This window comes from Prionailurus bengalensis, chromosome D3 (genome assembly GCF_016509475.1).
Source record: "Prionailurus bengalensis isolate Pbe53 chromosome D3, Fcat_Pben_1.1_paternal_pri, whole genome shotgun sequence".
NCBI classification, from domain to species: domain Eukaryota; kingdom Metazoa; phylum Chordata; class Mammalia; order Carnivora; family Felidae; genus Prionailurus; species Prionailurus bengalensis.
The window spans coordinates 28,487,972-28,511,805 of record NC_057356.1 but is presented as its reverse complement, the minus strand read 5'-3'; the positions used below and the strand labels follow the sequence as shown (position 1 = coordinate 28,511,805).

The 23,834-nt window shown below is 39.5% G+C and overlaps 1 protein-coding gene across 2 annotated transcripts in view; it reads right to left on the bottom strand.

Moving 5' to 3' along the window:
- CLTCL1 (clathrin heavy chain like 1) overlaps positions 1-23,834 on the bottom strand; it is a 103,545-nt gene that overhangs the window by 53,168 nt on the left and 26,543 nt on the right. For both annotated transcript variants that reach the window (XM_043558098.1, XM_043558099.1), the window contains exons 4-7: positions 9,304-9,465; positions 6,839-6,952; positions 2,352-2,525; positions 944-1,141 (exon numbers count right to left, since the gene is read on the bottom strand). In XM_043558098.1, coding sequence (XP_043414033.1) covers positions 944-1,141; positions 2,352-2,525; positions 6,839-6,952; positions 9,304-9,465 — 648 coding nt within the window. The remainder of the gene's footprint in view (positions 1-943; positions 1,142-2,351; positions 2,526-6,838; positions 6,953-9,303; positions 9,466-23,834) is intronic.

Sequence of the window (23,834 nt, the reverse complement as noted above, 5' to 3'; positions counted from 1 at the left end):
AAAAAATTGCTGGGGTGCCTGGTTGGCTCAGCTGGTTCAGCAGCCAACTTCACAGTTTGTGGGTTCGAGCCCTATGTCAGGCTCTGTGCTGACAGCTTGGAGCCTGGAGCCTGCTTCGGATTCTGTGTCTCCCTCTCTTTCTGCCCCTCCCCAACTCACCCACAGTCTCTCGCTCTCTCTCTCAAAAATAAATAAATATTAAAAAAAAATTTGCCGATGGAAATTCCACACAGAATTGTCAGGGACAGAAAGTCCTCTACCAAGGCAATGGCTTCCACCTTCAGCAAAAACCACAAGCACACCGAGTCTCAGTCTCACAGGTGATTTCTAGGAAGAAACTTCCTCCCTAGCATGCTGCAGTGAGAATTAGGCTTTTAAATCAGCCTGGCAATAGTGAAGTTCTACCATTATTATGTTCTAATTCAAAATACTCAAAAGTCATACGTGAAGACTAGAAATGGTTTGTTCGTAAGTATCCCTTGAAAGAAGAAATCGTTTCAACGAAAAGCAACTTAAAACCCTTTATTTACTTAGGAGCAGATCTAGGCCTGGACAATTTATCCTAATGAAATAAACAGAAAAAAATGCCCTAAGCAGTACTGTTACACTCTAGATGAGCAGAGAAAGTCGAGAGCAGAACATGACTAAATAAAACAGGGTACAACTACTTGATGTATAATACAGCTCTGTATTTCCTAAGCTAAGAAGCTGCATGAGAAATATGTATGTATGTACGTAGATGAGAACTGGAAGAGAATAAAAAAATGTTGTTGCAGCAGCAGGATTGTGCTTTTTGTTGATTTCTCATTGTTGTCATGCCATTGGCACAAATTTTAAAGCTAAAACAACTAACAAAACAGCAAGACACTCCAACATCAGTAGTGGAATGCTTTTATAATTTATTTTACACTCAGATTGGTACACAGTGTTGTAGGGCCATTACCTTTGGTGCAGATGCTGCTACTTTGGCGGCTTCAGCATAGCTCCCCTGTGCAAAGAGGGTAGTGAATTTTCTCACGAATAACTCCTCCGCCCCAGCCAAGTTACTACGAATGGCCAAGCGCAGACCAAGGTCTGGATTTTGAAGCACACTGGTTGCATAATTCACAATGTTATCTTCCTCGACACAAACTGACAGCACCTATAAAGACCCAACAAGTGAGACTGGCCTAGCCTAGAAAAGTGCTCCATATACACATACTACTACATCCTGCTCTCAGGTACTGCAGTATCAGCAAAATTCTAAAGCTCAGGCTGAGTATGCCTAGAATGTTGGTTCTAACAGTGACAGAATGCACAGGAGCCAAACACCTAATGGCAACACAACAGAATATCATGGTAGAGACACAGCATGGGATTCCATGTAGTTATTTTAAAAGACTATAAAAATACCAAGTGAGAAAAAAAAATAAAGTTGCATGGACATTGACCAGTGATGTGTTCAAGATGATCCACTCTGCCAAAATGACCTATTTGGGGGTGTGGAACCGACAGTTTTTCTTCTTAAATGTTCTTTTTTTTAAAGCACAGATTTTCAGGGCGTCTGGGTGGCTTGGTCGGTTGAGCGTTTGACTTTGGCTCAGGTCATGATCTCGCGGTTTGTGAGTTTGAGCCCCGCATCCGGCTCTGTGCTGACAGCTCAGAGTCTGGAGCCTGCTTCAGATTCTGTGTCTCCCTCTCTCTCTGCCCCTCTCCTGCTCGCACTCTGTCTCTCTCCCTCAAATAAACACTAAAAATAAAAAAAATTTAAAAAAAGCACAGATTTTCTTCTATTAACTGCTTTTTTTTTAACTTTAGTTGAGAGGGGTGCCTGGGTGGCTCAGTCAGTTGAGCATCCAACCTCAGCTCAGGTCATGATCTCGCCGTCTGTGAGTTCAAGCCCCATGTTGGACTCTGCTGACAGCTTGGAGCCTGGAGCCTGTTTCAGATTCTGTATCTCCCTCTCTCTCTGCCCCTCCCCTACTCATGCTCTGTCTCTCTCTCTCTCTCTCTCTGTCAAAAATAAAACAAACATTAAAAAAAATTTAACTTTAGTTGAGAGAGGTAATTTAGGTAGCATAGTACTTGCTTTTCAACCCTCCCCAATCAGTATGTGTCTGGCCTGGTGTGTATCAGAACTGCTTGCTGCTTCACTGAGAGAAGCTTCATGCAGTAAGGGAGCTACTCTCTTCTCAGAATCGATCCTGTGTTAGGAGTGATATAAAGTAATGGCAAGAAGTAGAAGGGAGACATGGGTATAAGTTGAATAACAGGAGGTAACTATACTTGACCACTGTCTTGGAGGAGTAAAAGTTAAGCTCTAGTCCCTAGTGAATGGAAAAGGTGGGAGATGAACCCTCCAAGTTCCATACCTGTCCCTTTTTGTTGACACCAATAATTCCAGAAGTAGATTCATGTGGAGCAGTGACAAATATCGTGTCAGCACTGATACGGTTCATGTAGATGCACACGCCAGACTCTAGGTCATACATGTGAAGATAGCCATATTTCGTGATCAAGTAAATAACACCATGTTTAGCTCCAATCTATAGGAAGATACAGAACAGATAGAAAGAAGCCAAATAGGGCAAAAGAGCTCACAAATGATGAAAGATCTTGAGTTATTAAGCCCAAGAGATCACTTACTATTGGTGGGGAGCATTATGCTGCTGAGATGTAGATCCCAAGTTGATTCCAGTCAAGTCCTACCCACTTGAGAATAGTTTTATCTTTTTTTATTTTATTTTTTTAATATGAAATTTATTGTCAAATTGGTTTTCATACAACATCCAGTGCTCATCCCAACAGGTGCCCTCCTCAATGCCCGTCACCCACTTTTCCCTCCCTCCCACCCCCCATCAACCCTCAGTTTATTCACTTGAGAATAGTTTTAAAGCCAATACTTTGGCCAACTCTTCTCAAATAAAGGTCCAATAAATTAGGCTATTCATTTATCCTTCAGGTATAACTATCCTCTCCTTACTTCCTTACCAAATCCTTTTAGAAGAAGCTGCAAGTTCATAAAATCAGGGGAAAGTTCTGGAAAAAGACCTCATACACTGTGTTCACATTTCAGCTTGCCCTCCACCACCATTTAATAACCTTTGACCTTTGCCAAGTTGTATTAACTCCTACAGAAGATTTAACACATGAGAAATTCTGAAGGGGTGGGAGAAAGACTGATTAACTTGCCAAATTAAATTATTGTATGGGGCGCCTAGCTGGCTCAGTTGGAAAAACATGTGACTCTTGATCTCAGGGCTCTAGTTCATGAGTTCAAGCCCCACGTGGGGTATAGAGATTACTAAAAACAAAATAAACTTTAAAAAGTTATTATAAGGGGGCTGCCTGTGTGGCTCAGTTGGTTAGGCATCCAACTTCAGCTCATGATCTCACAGCTCGTGAGTTCAAGCCCCATATTGGGCTCTGTGCTGACAGCTCAGAGCCTGGAGCCTGCTAAGGATTCTGTGTCTCCCTCTCTCTCTGCCCCTCCCCCACTTGCACGCTTGCTCACTCGCTCTCTCTCTCCCAAAAATAAATAAATGTTAACAAAAAAGTTATTATAGGGGTGCCTGGGTGGTTCAGTTGGTTAAGCATCTGACTCTTGATTCTTGCAGTCGTTAGATCAAGTGCCCCACTGGGCTCCACACTGAGTGTGACCCCTGCTTGGGATTCTCTTTCTCTCTTTCTTTCTCTTTCTCTCTCCCTCTTGCTCCCTCCCTCTGCCCCTCTGCTCCCCCTTGCTCCTCTGATTGTGCTATCGTTCTCTCTCTCTCTCTCTCTAAAAAAAAATTATTATGAAACCTACAGTAATTTTATTTGTTTATTTAAAAAATTAAAAGATCTCGGGGCACCTGAGTGGCTCAATTGGTTAAGCATCCAACTTCAGCTCAGGTCATGATCTTGTGGTTCATGAGTTCGAGCTCCATGTTGGGCTCTGTGCTGACAGCTCAGAGCCTGGAGCCTGCTTCAGATTCTGTGTCTTCCTCTCTCTCTCTGCCACTTGCTGCTCACACTCTGTCTCTCTCTCTCAAAAATAAATAAACATCAAAAAAATTTTTTTTTAATTTAAAGATCTCCACTGCAAGATCAAGAGTCACAGCCAGCAACTGAGCCAGCCAGGCGCCCAAAACCTATCATTATGTTACTTTATTTTATTATTTTACTCTATTTTTTTTTTCATTTTTTTTTCAATGTTTATTTATTTTTGGGACAGAGAGAGACAGAGCATGAACGGGGGAGGGGCAGAGAGAGAGGGAGACACAGAATCGGAAACAGGCTCCAGGCTCTGAGCCATTAGCCCAGAGCCTGACGCGGGGCTCGAACTCGCGGACCGCGAGATCGTGACCTGGCTGAAGTCGGATGCTTAACCGACTGCGCCACCCAGGCGCCCCTACTCTATTATTTTTTTTAATGTTTATTCACTTTTGAGAGAGAGAGACAGAGAGTGAGAGGGAGAAGGGCAGAGAGAGGGAGACACAGAATCTGAAGCTGGCTCCAGGCTCTGAGCTGTCAGCACAGAGCCTGACATAGGCCTGAACCCACAAACCATGAGATCATGACCTGAGATGAAGTTGGAGGCTTAGCCAACCAAGCCATCCAGGCACCCCTCAAAATTATAGTAATTTTAAAAGTATGGTAGGGGTGCCTGGGTGGCTCAGTCAGTTGAGCGTCCAACTTCAGCTCAGGTCATGATCTCGCAGTTTGTGAGTTCGAGCCCCACGTTGGGCTGCGTGCTGACAGCTCAGAACCTGGAGCCTGCTTTGGATTCTGTGTCTCCTACTCTCTCTGCCCCTCCCATGCTCATGTAGTGTCTCTCTGTGTCTCTCAATAATAAATAAACATTAAAAAAATTTTAAAAATCAAAGTATGGTAGTAAAAAATAAAGTGGGGTACTAGCATAGGAAGAAATAAAAACAAACAGAACTGAGAATCTTGAAGTAGAATCAAACATATAAGAATTTAACATGAATGAGTAGGTATTTCATATCACAATGTTAATATAACCAGCTGGCTATATGGGGATACAGGATGAGGGTAAAGAATTGACTCTCCATCCTGTTCTTTATCAATGTAAATCCCAGATGAGTCAAAGATTTTTACATAACAAGCAAATAAAACTGGGGTTCCTGGGTAGCTCAGTCGGTTAAGCATCCAACTTTGGCTCAGGTCATGATCTGGCAGTCTGTGAGTTTGAACCCCATGTTGGGGTCTGTGCTTACAGCTCAGAGCCTGGAGCCTGCTACGGATTCTGTGTCTCCATCACTATCTGCCCCAACCCCACTCACACTCTGTCTCTGTCTCTCAAAAATAAACATTAAAAATAATTTTTTAAAAAGCAAATAAAACTAAGAAAGTAATAGAAGAAAATATGGTGAATATTTTCTTCACCTTGGGGTGTAGCATTCTTTTTAAAACATGACACCAAAGCCACATAAAAATGCAAAACTTCTACAAGGTGGAACACACTCAAATAAACTTCTGTTATGACTATGAAAAAATATTTATTTGAAATACATCAGGCATTAGTATCCAAAAACTACAGAGCTCTTACAAGTAAGATAAAGACCCCCCAAGAGAAAAACTGCCAAGATCAGGAAGAGGTAATTAACAAGATGCATATGAGTGGTAAACTCATTCCACCTCGACATTAACCACAGGAAGGACATGAAGCTCATTGGACACTGTCCAGCTATCAGGGAGGTGGTGGCAGGAGTAGGAACTGGCCAGTGTGGTTGTACACATGCCCCTGACGCAGCAATTTCACATGTGGCAGTTTATCCTTGGACTGATGCACAAAGATATATGGAAAATAATGCTCCTAGAAGCATTCACTATAAATACCCAATGGGGGATTGTCTAAATCAATTAGGGCACATCTACAGAAAAGATAATATAGACATTAAAATATTACATGCATTTTATTGGAGTGGTGTTGGTCTGCAACATAGTGAGAAAAGGTCATAAAGCCCAAGGCCAGTGCCAAGCCATTTCATAAGACTCTATTTGCATATATGTTTGTAAATGTATGCATACAAAGATACTTCCAAAGGGGGCAGTCACAGTTATCAGTGGGGTAGGATTTCAGTGGATATTTAATTCTACTATTATGTTTATTGATATTATTGGAAATTAATGGACAATATGTATTTTTGTAAGATAGAGAAAAGGTCAATTTCACTTTGTGGAAAAAAAAACTGCATTTGATCACATACTATTTCTAGAAATCTAGCTTAAAAATATTAAAAAATTAAAAAAGAAAGCATCATTAAGTATTGTCAAATATTTGAGAACAGAAAAAAGCAAATAACTAAACTATCCTACAATTATACTACATCCCTAAAAATAAATGTTTATTTCCCAAGGTATTAACAAAGAATAGCATACCTTATAGAAATGTCTATGATGTACTGAGCAAAAATGGGGGGGGGGTATACTGTATGATCTTACATATATAATGTGATTCCAATTTTGTTCAGAAAAGATGTATCTAACTTTTTAAATATAATAAATAGTGAAATCTTTGATATATTTTACAGCCAATTGGTTCAGCTAGAGAAGACTGTTTTCTTCTTTATATTTTTGTACTACAGTGAACATTTAATCTTTCATAATAAAAAGGGAAAGGTCTGGGACTTCGGTATGTGTCAGACAAAGTCCTGTTTGTAGAAAAGAGTGCTCTTTCCAGACGGTTGTTAAGGCAGCATGAGTTAAAACATGAACACTGACATTATCTTCTCTGTGTTCTAATGTATCTATTTGGGATTCTTCTGAAGCACAGGAACCTATTATCTGCTGTTCCCCTCCACCCAAGATCTGTGATTTGTTCTAACTCACGTAGCAGGCAGCACATTCATACCTGCATAGCCACTGGGAAATCAGTCTGAGCCTCTGGAGGGAAAAACACATCCACAGCTTTCTTTACAAAAGGCTGGTTTCCTGCTGCAGGCTGTCCGACTTCGATTATGTGCAACTAGATAAGAGATTTAGGTCAATCCAAGGAAACATATTGGTGGCAGACTAATGCTAACTAATGTACAGTTAAGTACAGCCATAGTCCATGCTCTGTAAGACTAATGATAAAAGTTACATTCAAACAAGACAAGAGAATCTCTTGGTTGGAGTGCTCATGCTATTCACTAACCTACTGCCCGCTACCAAGGACAATAGGAAAAACCAATGCCAGGAAACCTGAGCAAAGTTTAGTTCTAGCATGTTGACTGAGTCACTTGCCCCCTCTCTGGCCATTAGTGTGAATGCCCATGAAACAAGGGGCTCTCCTGGACATGGGCTCAGGCTAACACACATCAACTGACAAGATCATGTAACTGAATGCCAAACTCACAAGACAGTTGATCGTGCCAAAGGCCTGAGAGTTTTTTTAAGGTTATTCTGGGGGGCATAAAAATCCTTGGAGAATCGGAAAGAATGACAGTGGACAAGGAGTTCTGTCCCTGCTTTTATCAGAACAGCTTCAAGTTCCTCTCATCTAATAAAAAGGTACCACAGCTAGAAACAAGTCTGGGGAAAAAATCATGAGTGGAGGTGGATCAGAGACGTGAAACAGTGAGGGTTGGTGGGGGTGTCCAGTAGAGGAAACTTATGAGTATACACTTAGTTTGGATTTGGCCTAGCAGAGAGGGAGAAGGGAAACACCAAGGAGGCTTGAGGCAAGCAGAGAGATGGGCTAGAAGGGGAGGGCTGATGTAGCAAATGAGCAGGGGCCACTGTGAGTTAAGATGCAGGGAGACTGGAACTCCTAGCATACAGTTTAAGAGAAACGGTAGTTTGGGGAAATGCTTTTTGATGGGTGGAGTGGGTCTGAGGACCTATTCTCTAACCCAAATATGGGTAACAAGAGACTCATGTGCTACAGATGTGAGACTTGCTAGAGGCTGGACAGTGGCAACACAAACAGAATGGAGCTTGAGAACTCTGCTTTCTTGCTTAAGAGCTGGGAAGGATGGTGGCACTGCCAACAGAAGTGGGGGCCTGGGTAAAGAAGCCAGGCTTCTTTGGGAGGTGGTGAGAGAAGGGCGAGACTATGGACAAGTGGTAACTGCCTGTGAGAAAGGAACAAGTAACTGGAGTGCAGACAAAACTGGGATCCATATGAGACTAGAGAGCCATAAGTGCAGCTGGGCTGGATTAGAAGGAAGGCCTGTGCAAAGGGCACAGGCTGAGGAAATCACTGAAGGGACCCCCCACCTGCCACTAGGGCAGGGGAGGGGAGATTCAACCACAGAATATAGGTGGCTCTTGGGACAGCTGCTGTGGGGGTCTCTGCCATGAAGACTGCCCTGAGGGGACCAGCCTGCCTGACAGCTGAGTGCAGGAGATAAGCAGGCACACCTGTCTTACAGGGGTGCTTGTTCTGTGCTCTTCTTCACAGGCAGCTCGGCCAGGAAGGGTTCTGTTCTTTCAAGGGTGACTGTGGCTGCCCGGCTGTCTGTGACGAGGTAGAACTCCTCAGTCTAAGGTGACAGAGTAGGCTGATATTTTTGCCTGACTCCTATTTTTCTATTGGTTCTCAATTAAGGAGGGCATATTTATTACATGAGAGACAATTAGCCATATTCAAGATGAGGAAGTCTAGGAAGCCACATACTGATCCAGTGCTCTTCTTTGGGGAATACTTCAGGGCTAGTGACCAACCCAAAATAATGAGTTCAGGAAGTATGATAAGAGTATACTGAGATAAGGACCATGTTTTCAGGCCACTTTCCAAGTGAGTGATGCAACCCTGGAATCGCAGGTCTCACTGACATCATGAACTCTTAGACCTCACAGCTCTGCCCATGGCACTCCTGCCAAACAGATGCTAGCCATGCACTCGAGCCGAATAAAACTCAACTTGCTCCCAGAGCATGGCCTTCTCCTTGCAGCTCCTACCCCAACCCCAGCACCTAGGGAGAACCACATAGGACCTGTGCCTTTCATTAGGATGGCATACAGTGGTTCTTTCACAGCTGTTGCCTCCATGAGACTGCTGTGTGAGAGCAGAAACCATGTGTGCCTAGCCCATGCTCAGTAGACTTTGTCAAAGAGGATTTTTAGGGCAAAGGGACCAATTAATTGATAGGTGACTTCACGTCACTGACTTTACAAAGATTGGCTGTGAAACCACCAACATGTACAATAGATGAGTTGTTCTAAATACTGTAAAAGCCTTCATTTATACGAAGCACCTGCAGACTATTCCCCACTCCCAATTATAAACTGGTTTTGGATCGCTGGCTAAGTGGCTACCAATTTACACTGTACAGACTCTTAACAGTGACTCAGGACACTTTTCTAAGGGAGAAAAGAAAGTGGAGATCTTACCTTGCCCCCTGTGGGACTACGTACAGCAAAGCAGAAAAGGGTGGCAGGCTTGGCATTCCCTTCGCTCTTGAACTCTGCAAAAGCAGCAGCATGGCCTTCTATGGGTTGTGAAACTTTCCTATCCACAGAGTAGAGCTGCATTGCCCCAACTACACGGTTTTGCTAAGAAAAGACATTTTGCAATGAAAGAGAGAGAAAAGAGAAGATATAAATTGTTAAATGTTCCTAAAATGAAAGTTTCACATGTTGACCTAGTTTCTCTAATAAAAAATAAGCCTATTAGATATTAAAAGACATGATAGAACTCTAAATTTGATGTGTAAAGACGGCTGCAAACACCAGGGAAAAAATATGACTTCAAAACACTAAGATAGATGGTCCCAATTTGTTAAATGCAAAATGTGTGTATACACACAGGTATGCATATATGTATGTTTGTGTATATTTGAGTGCACATACAAGGTTTGTATATGTAAATAAATACATAAATATATAAATACACACACACACATTCTACACACACACATGTAAATATTCATTTAAAGTAAGTCTTGGGAGGGGCGCCTGGGTGGCTTAGTCGGTTGAGCATCCGACTTCGGCTCAGGTCATGATCTTGCGGTCTGTGAGTTTGAGCCCCGTGATGGGCTCTGTGCTGCCAGCTCAGAGCCTGGAGTCTGCTTCGGATTCTGTGTCTCCCTCTCTCTCTCTCTGCCCCTCCCCTGCTCATGCTTTGTCTTTCTGTCAAAAATAAATAAAACATTAAAAAAATTAAAAAAAAAATAAAGTAAGTCTTGGGAGGGGCACCTGGGTGGCTCAGTCAGTTGAGCCTCCCACTTTGGCTCAGGTCATGATCTCGCAGTTCATGGGTTCGAGCCCCATGTTGGGCTCTGTGCTGACAGGTCAGAGCCTGGGGCCTGTGTCTTCCTCTCTCTGCCCCTCCCCCCATTTGCACTCTGCCTCTCTCTCTCTCTCTCTCTCTCTCAAAAAAAAAAAAAATTAAAGTAAGTCTTGGGAGGACAAACTCTAAAGTATAAAGAGTAATTAAATCAGGAGATTATTGGCTAATTTTGAAAATTGGGTTTTCTGAAATTTATAAATAGCAAAAATAGTATTTAATAAAACCCAATAAAGCTAATATCTTTCATAAAACTTAGAACTTACATTTTCTAGCAAAGAATTTCAATACATTTGTACCCAATGTCAAGTGCTCAAAAAGCTAAGTAAATGAGACATGACAGCACCACAGCTCAAGCTCTTAGACCTCAACATTCAAATAACCACCCCAGCCAAATGAGCCCTATGCAATCTGGGTAAAATTCAGATCCTTAGTGTATCTGCCACCTACCTCCATGCCTTAAAAAGGGAAACAAAGGCAAAAAGGTGGGGGGGGACAAAGGCTTCAACTTTTTTCTTTTTAAAGATCCATTCCTTTGTACTTTTTTTGTTTTTTAATTTTTTTTTAACGTTTATTTTTGAGACAGAGAGAGACAGAGCATGAACAGGGGAGGGGCAGAGAGAGAGGGAAACACAGAATCTGAAACAGGCTCCAGGCTCTGAGCCATCAGCACAGAGCCTGACACGGGGCTTGAACTCAGGAACCGCAAGATCGTGACCTGAGCCGAAGTTGGACACTTAACCGACTGAGCCACCCAGACGCCCCTCCTTTGTACTTTTCTACTGGAAGACTTGTGTGAAAGTACTACACAAAATACCAATTCATGCTACAACATGGATAAACCTTGAAAACATGAAAAGTGAAAGAAGCCACTCACTAAGGCCACATATTATGATTTCCATATATGAAATATCCAGAGACAGAGTGGACCAGTGGTTGCCAAGGGCTGGGAAGGGGGAGAAGTAGGGGAGCAACTTGTAGATAAATACAAATGTGTACACTCTAACAACAGAATGAACAAGACAATTTTTAAAAGAGAGTAAGTATAGGATAAGACTCACCCTCCCAGGGGAGGGTGGGAAGATTGGAGATGATATAGAGATAATGCCTTTGAGTCCCAATGCTAGAGAAGACTAAACTAAAGCGAAGAAGAAAAGAAGCAGCAGAGAGAACACCTCAGATCAAGACAGACCTGGATTCTTTCACTGCCTGTCCTCATGGACCCACTCAGAGGCGACAGGTGTAGCCTTGGGTCTGTGACCTGCTTCTGAGCCTTAGGCTCCTGCCTGGTAAAGTCTACTTCATGGGGGTGCTGAGTATTATGTGTGCTTTGGGAAAGGCATGTTGAGGATCGTAGCTGACAAAGATTGAATGCAAAAATGCTTTCTTTTGTGCCAGGCACCATGTGAAGGGCTAAGGATAAGAAAGTGAATATGGGTGCCTGGGTGGCTCAGTTGGTTAAGTGTTGGACTTTGGCTCAGGTCATGATCTCATGGTTTGTGGGTTCAGGCCCTACATTGGGCTCTGTGCTGATAGCTCAGAGCCTGGAGCCTGCTTTGGATTCTGTGTCTCCCTCTCTCTCTCTGCTCCTTCCCAGCTTGTACACTCTCTCTCTCTCAAAAATAAACATTAAAAAGTTAAAAAAAGGAAAAAAAAAGAAGAAAAAAAAGGAAAGTATGACCCAGACCCTTCCCTTAAGGACACATGATAAGAGTTTCTAGCAAGGAAGCAAGCAATACAGGGTGCTGACTGCTATGAGCCAGGATAGAGTGAAATGCTGTGACCTCACACAGTCTGTTGGGTCAGGGAAGGCTTCCTAGTGACACCTAGGCTGGAGTAAGAGGTCACAAGGTGAAGAGAAAAGCTCTAACAAAGGGAAGTATTTGCAAATGCTTAGACAGGGGTAGGCAAACAATGGCATGTGGGCCAAAATCCACCCTCCTATCTCCTCCTGTCTCCTTACAATTGAGATTAAATTCACATAACATAAAATTACCCATTTTAAAGAGTTCAATTCAGAGACACTTAGTACATTCACAATATTGTGCAACCACCACCTCTATATGGGTTCAAAACATTTCCACTATTCAAAAAATCCCTGTGTATATTAAAAGTTAGGGACCATCTCCCCTCCCCCCAGCCCTTGACAACCACTAATCTTTTGTCTTGTAGATACCTAAATATTTCATATAAATGGAATCATAAAATATGTGACCTTTTGTGTCTGACTTATTTCACTTCAGTGAGGTTTTCAAGGTTTATCCATGTTGTAGCCTGTATCAGTACTTCATTCCTTTTTAGGGTTGAGTGATATTCCATTTCTGTATAGATTTTGGTTTATCCATTCATCCCATGGTGAACTTTTGGGTTGTTTGTATCTTTTAGCTATTACAAATAATGCTGCTATGAATATCTGTGTATGGACATGCTTTTGCATGGACATGTTTTCATTATTTTTCCTGGGTACATGCCTAGGTGTGGAATTGCTAGGTCAAAAGGTAACTTTATGTTAAATTTTTTGAGGAACCATCAATCTGTATTCCACAGGAGCTGAATCACTTTACATTTCCACTACTGATGTACAAGGATTCCAATACTCCACATCCTTGCCAATACTTGTTATTTCCCATTAAAAAAAATTACAACCATCCCAATGGGTGGTACCTCACTGTGGTCTTGATTTGCAATTCCCTAGTGACTATTGATGTTGAACATCTTTTCGTGTGCTTGTCAGCTATTTGTGTATCTCTGGATAAATGTCTGTTGAACTCTTTTTGCCCATTTTAATATTGGGACATCTTATTGTTGAGTTACAAGTGTTCTCTATATTTTCCAGATACTACACTCTTCTCAGATATATGATTTACAAATATTTTCTTCCATTCTGTAGGTTTGTCTTTTCACTTTGACAATTTTGATTAAGTCCAATTTACCTATTTTTTCTTTCGTTGATTACGCTTTTGGTGGTATACTTAAGAATCCATTGTCAAATACAAAGTCATGAACATTTCCCATGTCTTCTTCTCAAGGGTTTACAGTTTTGCCTTTTATATTAGATCTTTGATCCATGTTGAATTTTTATATATGGTATTTGGTAGGAGTCCAACTCCATTCTTTTGCATGTGAATATCCTGGTATCCTAGCACCATTTATTGAAGAGGACAGTCTTTCCCCACTGACTGGTCTTGCCACCTCTGTCAAAAATCAATTGGCCATAAATGTATGGGTTTATTCCTGGACTCTCAGTTCTATTCCACTGGTCTATATGTCTATCCTTGTGCCCACAGGTTTGTTGTTGTTGTTGAATGCTTGTGTGAGTAGTAGTATAAGAAATACATATTTAGTCCTTGTCCCTGGCTCCTGACACAACTTCTAAAACCCTTGTAATTTCCTAAGTGATATGAGTGATAGGTGGATCTTTGTCAGAAAAAAAGCTTCTAAGAACCTTGGAATCTCCGGAGTGATTAGAAGTGTTTTTTGTAGGCTAATGAGAATGACTGGTGGCTGGGGGGTCTTAGATAGCTTCAGGATGGGGTCTCGTCACCAGAAGGACCAAGGCATACTTAACAGTTTTTTCAGCCTCACCCCACCCTGACCTCCAGGAAAGGGAATGGGTCTGGAGACAGAGTTAATCACCAATGAGCAATGAAAATCTCCATAAAAACCCCTAGAGTTCAGAGAGTTCCTTTTTAATATACATCCTTTTTAATGAACCAGTAATAGTAAAGTAACTTCCTGGGCTATATGAGCCATTCTAGCAAATTAGGAACCCCTGATTTACAGCTTGTTGGTCAGAGGTACTGGTGGCCTGGGCTTGAGGCTGGCATCTGAAGACATGGGGGCAGTCTTATGAGATTGAACCCTTAAACTGTGGAGTCTGTACTAATTCTTGGACCTCCAGCTGATGTACACAGAGAATTAGAGAATTAGAGAACTGTTTGGTGTAGAAAAGCTAGCATCTTTGGTGTCAGAAGTATAGTGAGAGTAGCAGCTTGGATTTTTTTATTTGTTGGTTTTTATTTTTGTCAGTAAAACACAAATAAGTAACATTGTGATTTATAATCTTTTATTTATTTATTTTTAAATGTTTATTTTGAGGGAGATACAGAGCATGAGTGGGGGAGAGGCAGAGAGAGAGGGAGAATCCCAAGCAGGGTCTGCACTGCCAGTGCAGAACCCCATATGGGGTTTGATCTCACAAACTGAGAGATCATGACCTGAGCCAAAATCAAGAGTCAGACGATTAACTGACTAGGCCACCCAGGTGCCCCACAATCTTTTCTTTTAAAATATTTCTCAAACATGATGGTCTCCTTATAAATAAGTATGATTCCTAAAGGTATTTTTAACAACTTTATTGAGATATAATTCATATATCACATAATTCATTCATTTGAAGCATACTATCCAATGTTTTTCAGTTTATTTACAAGATTGTACAACCGTCGCTAAAATGTAATTTGTAGTACTTTCATCCCTTAACAGAAACCTCATTTAGCAGTCAATCCCCATTCCTACCTCCCACATTCCACCCCCAGTTAAAGCAACTACCTACCCATTTTTGATCTCCGTAAATATTCTGAATGTCTCATAAAATGGAATCATACAATATGTGTTTTTTTTTGTGCTGGTATCTTTCACTTAGCTTAATATTTCCAAGGTTAAACATGGTATAGCACATATTAGTAGAGTTGACACTTGAGCAATGTGAGGGTTAGGGTCATGGACCCCTGACACAGTCAAAAACCTATAACTTTTGACTCTCCAAAAACTTAACTACTAATAACTGTTGACTAGAAGCCTTAGCAACAACATAGTCAAAGAGCATACATTTTGTATGTTATATGTATTATATACTGCATTCATTACAATAAAGTAAGCTAGAGAAAAGAAAATGTTAAGAAAATCATAAGAGAAAATACATTTACAGTACTATATTGTATTTACTAAAAAAGATCCACGTATAGGTGGACCCTTGTAGTTCAAACCCATGTTGTTCAACAGTCAACTGTACTTCATTTCTTTTTATTGTTAAATAAATATCACACTGTATGGAATATACATTTTATTTATGCATTTATCAGTTGATGAACATCTGGGCTGTTTCCACCTTTTGGCTAAAATAAATAATGTTGTAACTGATGGCTACCAGAGGGGAGGTGGGAGGGTGGTGGGAGAGTAAAATGGGTGATGGGGATTAAGGAGTGCACTTGCTATGGGCACCAAGTGTTGTACTGCAAGTACCCCTGAAACTAATATAACACTGTTTGTTAACTGGAATTTAAATATAAACTTAATAAAATAAATAATGTTGCTATGAACATTTGTATATTAGATTTTAGTAACAATTTTTATCCTAAAGTCTATTTTATCTGATATTAAGATAGCCATTCAGCTTCTTTTGGGTACAATTTACATGGTGTATCTTTCCCATTCTTCTTTCAACCCATTGTATCTTTGAATTTAAACTGTGTCTCTTGTAGACAGCATAAATAGTTGGATCATGGGTTATTGTTTTATTAATTTTTTTAATATTCTGCCAATCTCTGGGGAGCCTGGGCGGTTCAGTCAGTTAGGCGTCTGATTTGTGGTTTTGGCCCAGTTCATGATCTCACAGCTTGTAAGTTTAAGCCCTGCATCAGGCTTTGCGCTGACAGTGCAGAACCTGCTTGGGATTCTCTCTCTCTCTCTCTCTCTCTCTCTCTCTCTCTCTCTCTCTCTGTCCCTCCCCTGCTTGCATGCTCTGTCTCTTTCTCCCTCTCAAAATAAATAAACTTAAAAAAAAACCATTAAATATTCTGCCAATCTCTGCCCTGTAAGTGTTAAATCCATTTAATGCAATTACTGATAAGGTAAGATTTACTTCTGACAGTTTGCTATTTGTTTTCTGTCTTAGGTCTTCTTTGTTTCTCTATTACTTTATTACTACCTTCTTCTGTGTTAAATAGAGATTTTCTAGTGGGTCATTTTGATTATCTCATTATTTCTTTTACGATTTTTATAGGTCACTTTTTAGTGGTTGCCTCAGGATTATAATTAACCTCTTAATTTATAACAATCTAATTTGGATTAATATCAATATAATATCTATAGTATACAAAAACTTTGCATCTTTATAGCTCCATTCCTCCTTCTTAGTTTTGTCATACAAAGTACATTATTCATATATTTTATCTACCTACTAACACAGATTTATAGTCATTGCTTTAGTAGTCTTTTAACTCACAAGAAAAAAAAAGTCAAAATCAAAAACTATACTTATGCAATCTTTTATATTTTCCTATATAGTTATTCATACCAGTGCTCTTTATTTATTCATGGGTTTGCATTACTGACTTGGATCCTTTCACTTCGACCTGAAAGATTCTCTTTAGTATTTTTTATAGGACAGATCTATTAGAGACAAATTCTCTCAGTTTTTGTTTACTTGGAAATGCCTTAATTTCCCCTCCATTATTTGAAGAATAATTTTGCTAGATATAGAATCCTTGGTGGACAATCTTTCGTTGTTTTTTTTAAAGCACTTTGATTATATCATACCACTGCCTTCTGGCCTGGATAGTTTCTGATGAGAAATCAGTTGTTAATCTTATTGAGAGTCCATTGTACAAGATTAGTTTACTTCTTTATAACGGCTGTCAAGATTCTTTGTCTTTTGATAGTTTAGTTATGATATATCTGGGTGTGGATCTCTCTGAGCTTCCTCAATGCATAGATTAATGGTTTTCATCAAATTTGCTAAGTATGGGGCCATTATTTCTTCAAATACTCTTTCTTCCCCTTTCTTTCTCTCCTTGTGGGACTCCCAGTATGTTTATGTTAGCCTACTCAGTGGTATTCCACAAATCTATGTGCCTTTTTTTTTTTAAAGCAGGCTTTATGTCCTACATGGGGCTTGAACTCACAAATCTGAGATCAAGAGTTGTATGCTTTACTGACTGAGTCAGCCAGGCAACCTCTAGGCTGTTTTTTTTTATTATATAGTATTTTTTGTAATTTTATTTTAGAGAGAGAGCACGCAAAAGCTCACATATTCATTTTAGATTCATTCTTATTTAAAATTTTTGATGCAATTGTAAAACTCACTTTTTTTGAATACAGTGTTATTGATGAATACACAATAATGAATATACAATGTGGATACACAATGTTACATTACTTTCAGGTGTACAACATAGTAACTGAACAAGTCTGTATGCTATGTGTTTTTCCTAGTTATTTATTGTTATGATTTATGTGGGGAGACACTGTTCTCACATTTTCCTTTAGTTCTTTGGGTATGCTTTCCATTAGTTCTCTGAACATATTTAAAACAGCTGACATAAAGTCTTTTTGAAAGTAACTCCAAGCCTGGGCTTCCTCAAAAACAGTCTCTATTGACTACTTTGAGTATGGGTTATACTTTGTTTCTTTGCACATTTCATTTTTGCTGTTGTTGTTACAAGCCAGGTATTTAAAAAAATTTTTTTTTAAATGTTTATTTTTATTTTTGACAGAGAGAGAGACAGAGCATGAGCAGGGGAGGGGCAGAGAGAGAGGGAGACACAGAATCTGAAGCAGGCTCTAGGCTCTGAGCTGTCAGCACAGAGCCTGACGCGGGGCTCAAACTCACACTGTGAGATCATGACCCGAGCTGAAGTCGGACGCCCAACCGACCGAGCCACCCAGGCGCCCCGCAAGCTGGGTATTTTAAATAACATAAAGTAACAATTCTGGAAATCAGAGATTCCCCCTTTGCTGGGCTTACTGTAGTTGTGTGCTCAGCACATTTTCTGAACTGATTCTGTAAAGCTTGTATTCTTTGTCATATGTGGTCACTGCAGTCTCTACTCAGTTTACTGGCCAGTTAATAATTTGAAAGAGATTCCTTAAATAAATGCCTTGAGTCTCAGCCTTTGCTGAGATTGTGTGTGTGGGTTGAGACATGTCTTCAATATTCTGACAGGCAGCTTACAATATTACTTTAGCCTTTACATCCTGCCTGTACAGAGCCTCGGGATCAACCAGAGGTGAGAACTTAGGCCCTTGTCAATTCTTTCTTGGGAAGGTGCACAGCCCTATGCATGTACATGGTCTTCCAGATTCCCAAGAATATATGCTGCAGCTTTTGAAAGCCCCCTATAAACACCTCATTCCACAGCCTTCTTTCTTTTTAATTTTTTAGTCAGCTTCTTATTTGCCTCAACTACTATCATTCCCACAGGCAGCTGGATGTTAAACAATTGCTACTGATGGTGTATGGTAAGTGTCCCAGGAGATAAGGCTGTTTGCACGGAGTAAGAAATAAAAGACAAGGTCTGTGAATGGAGATTTCCAAGAAATTGCTAGACATGTCAAATAAGGACATTTATCTGGGAAAGGTGCTTTTGGGGGAGCTCTAAACCATTCTTGCCTCCTTTAGAAGCTACTGCTGTATTTCACCAATTTGTGGAGCTATTGGTTCTCAAGGCTATCAACAGAAAGCTGTACGGAGGGGAATGGGAATAGCACAAGATAAAATGTCACTACACTTGCTGTTCTGAGATACAGCAAATGTTCTGAAATAAAAGTTCTCTGGATTTTTTTAAGCCTGTGGTTAACTTCCAGAACTCTGAAAAAGTTGACTTGAGAATTTTTGCCAGTGTTCTCACTGCTTTTATGGAGCAGATTTTCAAAGGTCCTTTCTCCACCAATCCTGATGTTCTGTGTATAATACTTTGTGTGGATGTATATCTCATTTCTCTTGGGTATATAACTAGGAGTGGAATTCCTAGGTCACATGTTAACTCTACATTTAACTTTTTGAGGAACTGCCAAACTATGCTGTGCATTTTACACTTACATTAGTAATGTTATGAGGGTTTTGATTTCTCTACATCCTTGGAAACATTTGTTATTGTCGATCTTTTTTATTACAGCCATCCTAGTAGGTATGAAGTGATACCACATTTTATGTTTGTTTTGCTTTTTAAAGTAAGCTCTACCCCCAATGTGGAGCTTGAAATCATGACCCTGAGATCAAGAGTTGCATGTTTTAGTGACTGGGCCAGCCAGGCACCCCTCACATTGTGGTTTTGATTTGTATTTCCACAATGACTAATGATGTTGAACATCTCTTCATGTGTTACTGGCCATGTAGATAGCATGTTGGAGAAATACCTGTTCAAAGCATTTATCCATTTGTAAAACGAATTATCTGCCTTTTTATTATTGAGTTGTAAGAGTTCTTTATATATTCTGGATACAAGTCCCTTGTTAGATATCTGATTTTGAAATATTTTCTCCAAATGGTTATTTTTTCACTTTATTGATGGTACCATTTGTAGCACAAAAGATTTTGTTTTATCTGTTTTTCTTTTGCTGCTTATGCTTTTGATGTTGTATCTACAAAGGTTCTGCTTAACTCAAGGTCACTAAGATTGGCTCCTATGTTTTCTTCTAAGAGTTTTATAGCTTCAGCTCTTACATTTGCGTCTGATCCTCTCTCAGTTAGAGGTAGGAGTTCAATTTCATGCTTTTGTACATACAGATATCCAGAGTTGCCAAACCATTTGTTGAACAGACTATTCTTTTCTTCACTGAATTGTCTTGGCATCCTCACCAAAACAATCAACTGACCATAAATGTAAAGGTATGTTTCTGGACTCTCAATTCTTTCTCACTGATCTAATATGTCTATTATTATCTTTGTACTGTACTATCTTGATTACTGTGTGTAGCAAGCCTTGAAATTGAGAAGTATGCCTCCTCTTACTTTGTTTTGTTTTCATCAAGACTGTTTTTGGCTGTTCTGAGTTCCTTGCAATTCCATATGAATTTTAGGGTCAGCTTGTATCAATTTCTACAAAGAAGTTAGCTGGTATTCTGATAGGGATTACACTGAACCTTCAGATCAATTTGGGGAGTATTAACATCTTAAAAATATTAACTACTATGATCATGAACATGAGGTGTTTTCCCATTTATTTAGATCTTCTTTAATTACTTTCAACATTGTTTTATAATTTTAATATAAGTTATACATATCTTTTGTTAAACTTATTCCTAAGTATTTTATTCTTTTTGATGCTATTATAAATGGAATTTCATTTTTTAATGGCTCATTGCAAGTGTATAAAAACACAATTGATTTCTGTATATTGATCTCGCTTTCTGTAACCTTACTGTACTTGTTACTTCTAGAGTTTTTTTATTGGATACCTTGGGATTTTCAACATACAAAATCATGTCATCTGCAAACAGAGATAGTTTCAATTATTCCTTTCAAATCATAATGCCTTTTATTTTTTTTCTAATTGCTCTGGCTACTTCCTAGTCCAATGTTGAACAGAAGTGGCAAAAGCGGACATCTCTGTCTTGTTCTGATCTTAGGGGAAAACTTTCAGTCTTTCACTATTAAGTAAGATGTTAGCTGTGTGCTTTTCTCAGATGCCCTTTATCAGGTTAAGGAAGTTCCTTTTTATTCCTAGTTTGTTGAACATTTTTATCAAGAAAGGTGTTAGATTTTATCATATGCCTTTTCTGTGTCTGCTGAGATGACCATATGGTTTTTGTCTTTTATTCTATTAATATTATGCATTATTTTAATTGATTTTTGGATATTAAACCTTACCTTGTGTTCTTAGACAAATCCCACTTGGTCATGACATATAATTCTTTTTATATGTTGCTGGATTCAGTTTATTAGTATATTGTTGAAGATTTTTACATCTATATTCAAAGGAGATAACAGTCTGCAGTTTTCTTTCCTTGTGATGTCTTTGTTTTTTTATCTGGGTACTACTGGCCTCACAGGATGAACTGAGAGGTGTTCCCTCTTCTTCTACATTTTGGAAAACTTTGTGAAGGATTAGTACTAATTTTTCTTTGAATATTTGGTAGAATTAACCAGTGAAACCATCTGGGTCAGAGTTGTTCTTTGTGGGTAGTTTTTTCATTACTAGTTGACTGTCTTAACTTGTTGTATAGGCTTATTCAGATTTTCTATTTCTTCCTGAGTCAATGTCAGTAATCTGTCTTCCTGGAATTAGTCCTTTCATCTAAGTTATCAAATTTATTTGTATACAATATTCTTAGTATTCCTCACTAATCCTTTTTTTTTCCTCACTAATCCTTTTTATTTCTGTATGGTTTGTCCCACCTGTTTTTGTAAATAAAATTGTACTGGCATGAAGTCATGCTCATTTACATACTGTCTATGGCTGCCTGTACTAAAACTTCACAGTTGAACAGCTGTGACAAAGATGGTATTTTTTTGGCCCCAAAAGCAAAACACGTTTACTATCTGGGCCTTTATAGAAAAAAATATGCTGACCTCTGGCTAAAAGAATAAAGTAACACTTGAAGTACTCTGGTCAAACTGGAGCAAAAGGCTTTTGAGAAAGTATTAGAGGCAGGTATAAAGTGTGGAATGAACGAACTGTGATCTAGTTTTATAAGTCTTAGCTCAAAGCTTCATTCCAACCCCTCAGACATCATCATTTCTGGGGAAACAAACACATTTCCAGATCAGATTCAGTACAAAGATTGAGCTTCATGGAATAAAAAGGAAATTCGAAAACAAAAAGTATTTTGGGCAACTAGGGGAAGAGTAACAAAGGCTATACTGTGAATAATTTTGTTTCTGGTTGAGGTCCTATAATTCTAGGGTACTCTTTCTGAAAGCAACATAAAGGTTCAAAATGCGTAACTTTCCCCCTGACTCTTGAATAGCATGAAAGGCTATCGAAGAGAGATCTTCCAGCTCCCCTCCTGTCTTCACAAAGGGAGAGTAAATCAATTCTTTCTTCCTTCCTTCCTTCCTTTCTTTCTTTCTTTTCTTTCTTTCTTTCTTTCTTTCTTTCTTTCTTTCTTTCTTTCTTTCTTTCTTTCTTCTTTTTTCTTTCTCTTCTCTTCTCTCTTCTTTTCAAGGGTGAGGAGGGGCAGAAGGAGAGGAAGGGAGAGAATTCCAACCAGGCTCTACACCCAGCATGGAGCCCAAAGCAGGGCTTGATCCCATGGCATGAAATCATGATCTGAGCCAAAATCAAGAGGCAGATGCTTAACTGACTGAGCCACCAAGGTACCCCCAATTCTTTTTTTTTAATTTTATTTTTTAAAAGTTATATCCAAATTAGTTAGCATATAGTGAAACAATGATTTCAGGAGTAGGTTCCTTAATGCCCCTTACCCATTTAGCCCATCCCCCCTCCCACAACCCCTCCAGCAACCCTCAGTTTGTTCTCCATATTTATGAGTCTCTTCTGTTTTGTCCCCCTCTGTTTTTATATTCTTTTTGTTTCCCTTCCCTTATGTTCATCTGTTTTGTCTCTTAAAGTCTTCATATGAGTGAAGTCATATGATTTTTGTCTTTCTCTGACTAATTTCACTTAGCATAATACCCTCCAGTTCCATCCATGTAATTGCAAATGGCAAGATTTCATTCTTTTTGATTGCCAAGTAATACTCCATTGTGTGTGTGTGTGTGTGTGTGTGTATATATATATATATATATATATATATATATATATACACACACACCACATTTTCTATATCCATTCATCCACCGATGGAAATTTGGGCTCTTTCCATACTTTGGCTATTGTTGATAGTGCTGCTGTAAACATGGGGTGCATGTGTCCCTTTGAAACAGCATACCTGTATCCCGTGGATAAATGCCTAGTAGTGCAATTGCTGGGTCATAGGGTAGTTCTATTTTCAGTTTTTTGAGGAACCTCCATACTGTTTTCCAGAGTGGCTGCACCAGCTTGCACTGCCACCAACAATGCAAAAGAGATCCTCTTTCTCTGCATCCTCGCCAACATCTGTTGCCTGAGTTGTTAATGTTAGCCATTCTGACAGGTGTGAGGTGGTATCTCATTGTGGTTTTGATATGTATTTCCCTGATGATGAGTGATGTGGAGCATTTTTTCATGTGTTGGTTGGCCATCTGGATGTCTTCTTTGGAGAAGTGTCTATTCATGTCTTTTGCCCATTTCTTCACTGGATTATTTGCTTTTTGGGTATGGAGTTTGATAAGTTCTTTATAGATTTTAGATACTAACCCTTTATATGATATGTCATTTGCAAATATCTTCTCCCATTCTGTCAGTTGCCTTTTAGTTTTGCTGATTGTTTCCTTCGCTGTGCAGAAGCTTTTTATTTTGATGAGGTCCCAGTAGTTCATTTTTGCTTTTGTTTTCCTTGCCTCTGGAGACATGTTGAGTAAGAAGTTGTGGCCAAGATCAAAGAGGTTTTTGCCTGCTTTCTCCTCAAGGATTTTGATGGCTTCCTGTCTTACATTGAGGTCTTTCATCCATTTTGAGTTTATTTTTGTGTATGGTGTAAGAAAGTGGTCCAGGTTCATTCTTCTGCATCTCGTTGTCCAGTTTTCCCAGCACCACTTGCTGAAGAGACTGTCTTTATTCCATTGGATATTCTTTCCTGCTTTGTCAAAGACTAGTTGGCCATACATTTGTGGGTCCATTTATGGGTTCTCCATTCTGTTCCATTGATCTGAGTGTCTGTTCTTGTGCCAGTACCATACTGTTTTGATGATTACAGCTTTGTAGTATAGCTTCAAGTCTGGGATTGTGATGCCTCCTGCTTTGGTTTTCTTTTTCAAAATTGCTTTGGCTATTCGCGGTCTTTTCTGGTTCCATACAAATTTTAGGATTAT